The sequence below is a fragment of the Austrofundulus limnaeus genome, unplaced genomic scaffold (assembly GCF_001266775.1).
Source record: "Austrofundulus limnaeus strain Quisiro unplaced genomic scaffold, Austrofundulus_limnaeus-1.0 Scaffold1340, whole genome shotgun sequence".
Taxonomy (NCBI): Eukaryota; Metazoa; Chordata; class Actinopteri; order Cyprinodontiformes; family Rivulidae; genus Austrofundulus; species Austrofundulus limnaeus.
The window spans coordinates 58,489-60,464 of NW_013953742.1; the positions used below are offsets into that span (position 1 = coordinate 58,489).

Below are 1,976 nucleotides of genomic sequence, written 5' to 3' on the forward strand. Positions count from 1 at the left end.
ACATCATTTTGCAGGTATACGGACGTATAGAGCAATCTCACAGATTTTTTCCAAGTCTTACGGATATTTTAAAAACCTCATTTTCAAAATTATCTAACATGTCGGAGCCTAGAGGATGATTTAAAAAACAATAAATAACATCAAACAGCCATCTTCCAACCTGTTCTGCCCTAGAAATAAGTTACTTTGTCCACTCTCCTTTCCTCCTGCTTCGCAGCAGGCGCTTTCATGTCCGCTGCTGACCCCCCCCCCGGTGGGTGTGAGTTGTATGGACTTTTTGCTAAATTTATGGATTTTTAGGGCTCTTTATACAGGTAAACTACTTTTATTCCTGATTTAAACTAGCTATCATGTGAGCAGCTGTATGCTTTAATTTTTTTCTGTCAGGCTGTTGGAGCGCTGGTTTCGTAGTTTAAATTTATTTATTTTCTTTAATTTTTCAAGATTTTTGGTCAACCATAGCACGGAAACAGCTGCACCGATCAATGTGAAATTTGGCAGGACTAGATGTGTCTGACCTACACTGTGTCAGCCAGTTTTACAATAGACCCCATATTAGAGGAGGGGGCTCTATCTGAAAAGGGGGTGTCTGGACATGCAGAAATGCTTATAACTCAAAAACTATTCTACATAGAAGCTTCAGATTTTTATTTTATTGTTGTATAAGTATGAAAAGCTGTATCTAGTTGATGTTTTTTTTTTTTTTTTTTTTTTTTTTTTTTTTTTTTTTTTGCAGCTCCTCGGCTCGCAGCGAAAGCTTTGCCAGACGCCAAAGATTTGGTCACCGGGGCGGTAGTCCCAACGACAAACTGTGGGGTTCCCAAAGGCAGCAAGCCACCATTTTCAGTCACCTTGACGACATATCCTTTCGTCTTCCCAACCGTATCTCCTTGGTTCATCATCCCAAGTAAAACAAATAATAAAAAGTAATACAACTGTCAAATATTTTATGTTTTATAGGAAATACTCAACAAAATACTTCTTATGTTTCACTTTCAGATTTTGTGACAGCCGAGTTGAAGTGTCAGAATTGGGTGAGTTTATTTATTTATTTATTTATTTATTACATCTTTTCTTGTTATGATTTGTAAGCAGTGCTCACTCTTTCAGTTTCAAATAAAGTTTCTATTGAACCTTGCCTTCTGCAGAGATACTTTATGGAAACGAAGCACCCCATGGTCATGCTGACGGGTTTGCCAAGCGGAAACTACAAACACAAGGACGTGGTGAAGCTGGTGTGGCAGTATCTCCCCAAACAGAACCTTCAGTGTCTTTACTACAACGTGCTGGTTCTTCCTCTGCAGAGGAGGGTAAGGAGCTCCTGCTGCAGGTTAAAACCAGCTCATCTGCTACTGATATACTGACCTGTTTCTCTTTACGTCCAGGCTTTTGTGTTTTTCAAAGACAGGCAGTCGTGCTGCAGCTTTGTGGAAGATTACCTGAAAAATCCAGTTCCTGTCGAAGGCCATGTGCTGGACATCCACATCGTCAAACAGGTCGTGGACCCTGGATCCACTGAGGTCTGTTGGCTGTTTTAAATACTTGATGTGACAAACTGTGAAACTATGGGTGTCTTCAAAGAAATACCTGAAGTATCATCTTAAAGAATTGTTAGAACTAACATTAACATGATTTTGAGCAGAAAAGCCCAAACTTATTGCTACTTTCCCTGCGTGCCAATTACCAGCTGGGAAATTCTGATATTTAAATATGGTTAAAGGTTTCCTCTTTCAAACGATGTCAAGCAATTTTCATAATAATCATAAATAGGATTCACTGTGCACTGCAACATTTTTGCTAATGGAAAGTGCATTACCAATTAAATTTATTCTTATTATTTTCATTTTTGATAAATGGTACTTATTCTTCTTTTTAATCATCTTATTCTTATTATTTTCATTTTTGATAAATGGTACTTATTCTTCTTTTTAATCATCTTATTCTTATTATTTGTGTTATTTTTTATATATTATTAT

The 1,976-nt window shown here is 37.2% G+C and overlaps 1 protein-coding gene across 1 annotated transcript in view; it reads left to right on the top strand.

Annotated features, from left to right (window-relative positions):
- LOC106535019 (uncharacterized) overlaps window positions 1–1,520 on the top strand; it is a gene marked incomplete at both ends in the record, with an annotated part of 25,309 nt that extends 23,789 nt beyond the window's left edge. The window contains 4 exon segments of the mRNA XM_014031871.1: window positions 737–907; window positions 1,000–1,034; window positions 1,149–1,310; window positions 1,386–1,520. Coding sequence (XP_013887325.1) covers window positions 737–907; window positions 1,000–1,034; window positions 1,149–1,310; window positions 1,386–1,520 — 503 coding nt within the window.
- Between the last annotated feature and the right edge of the window lie 456 nt (window positions 1,521–1,976).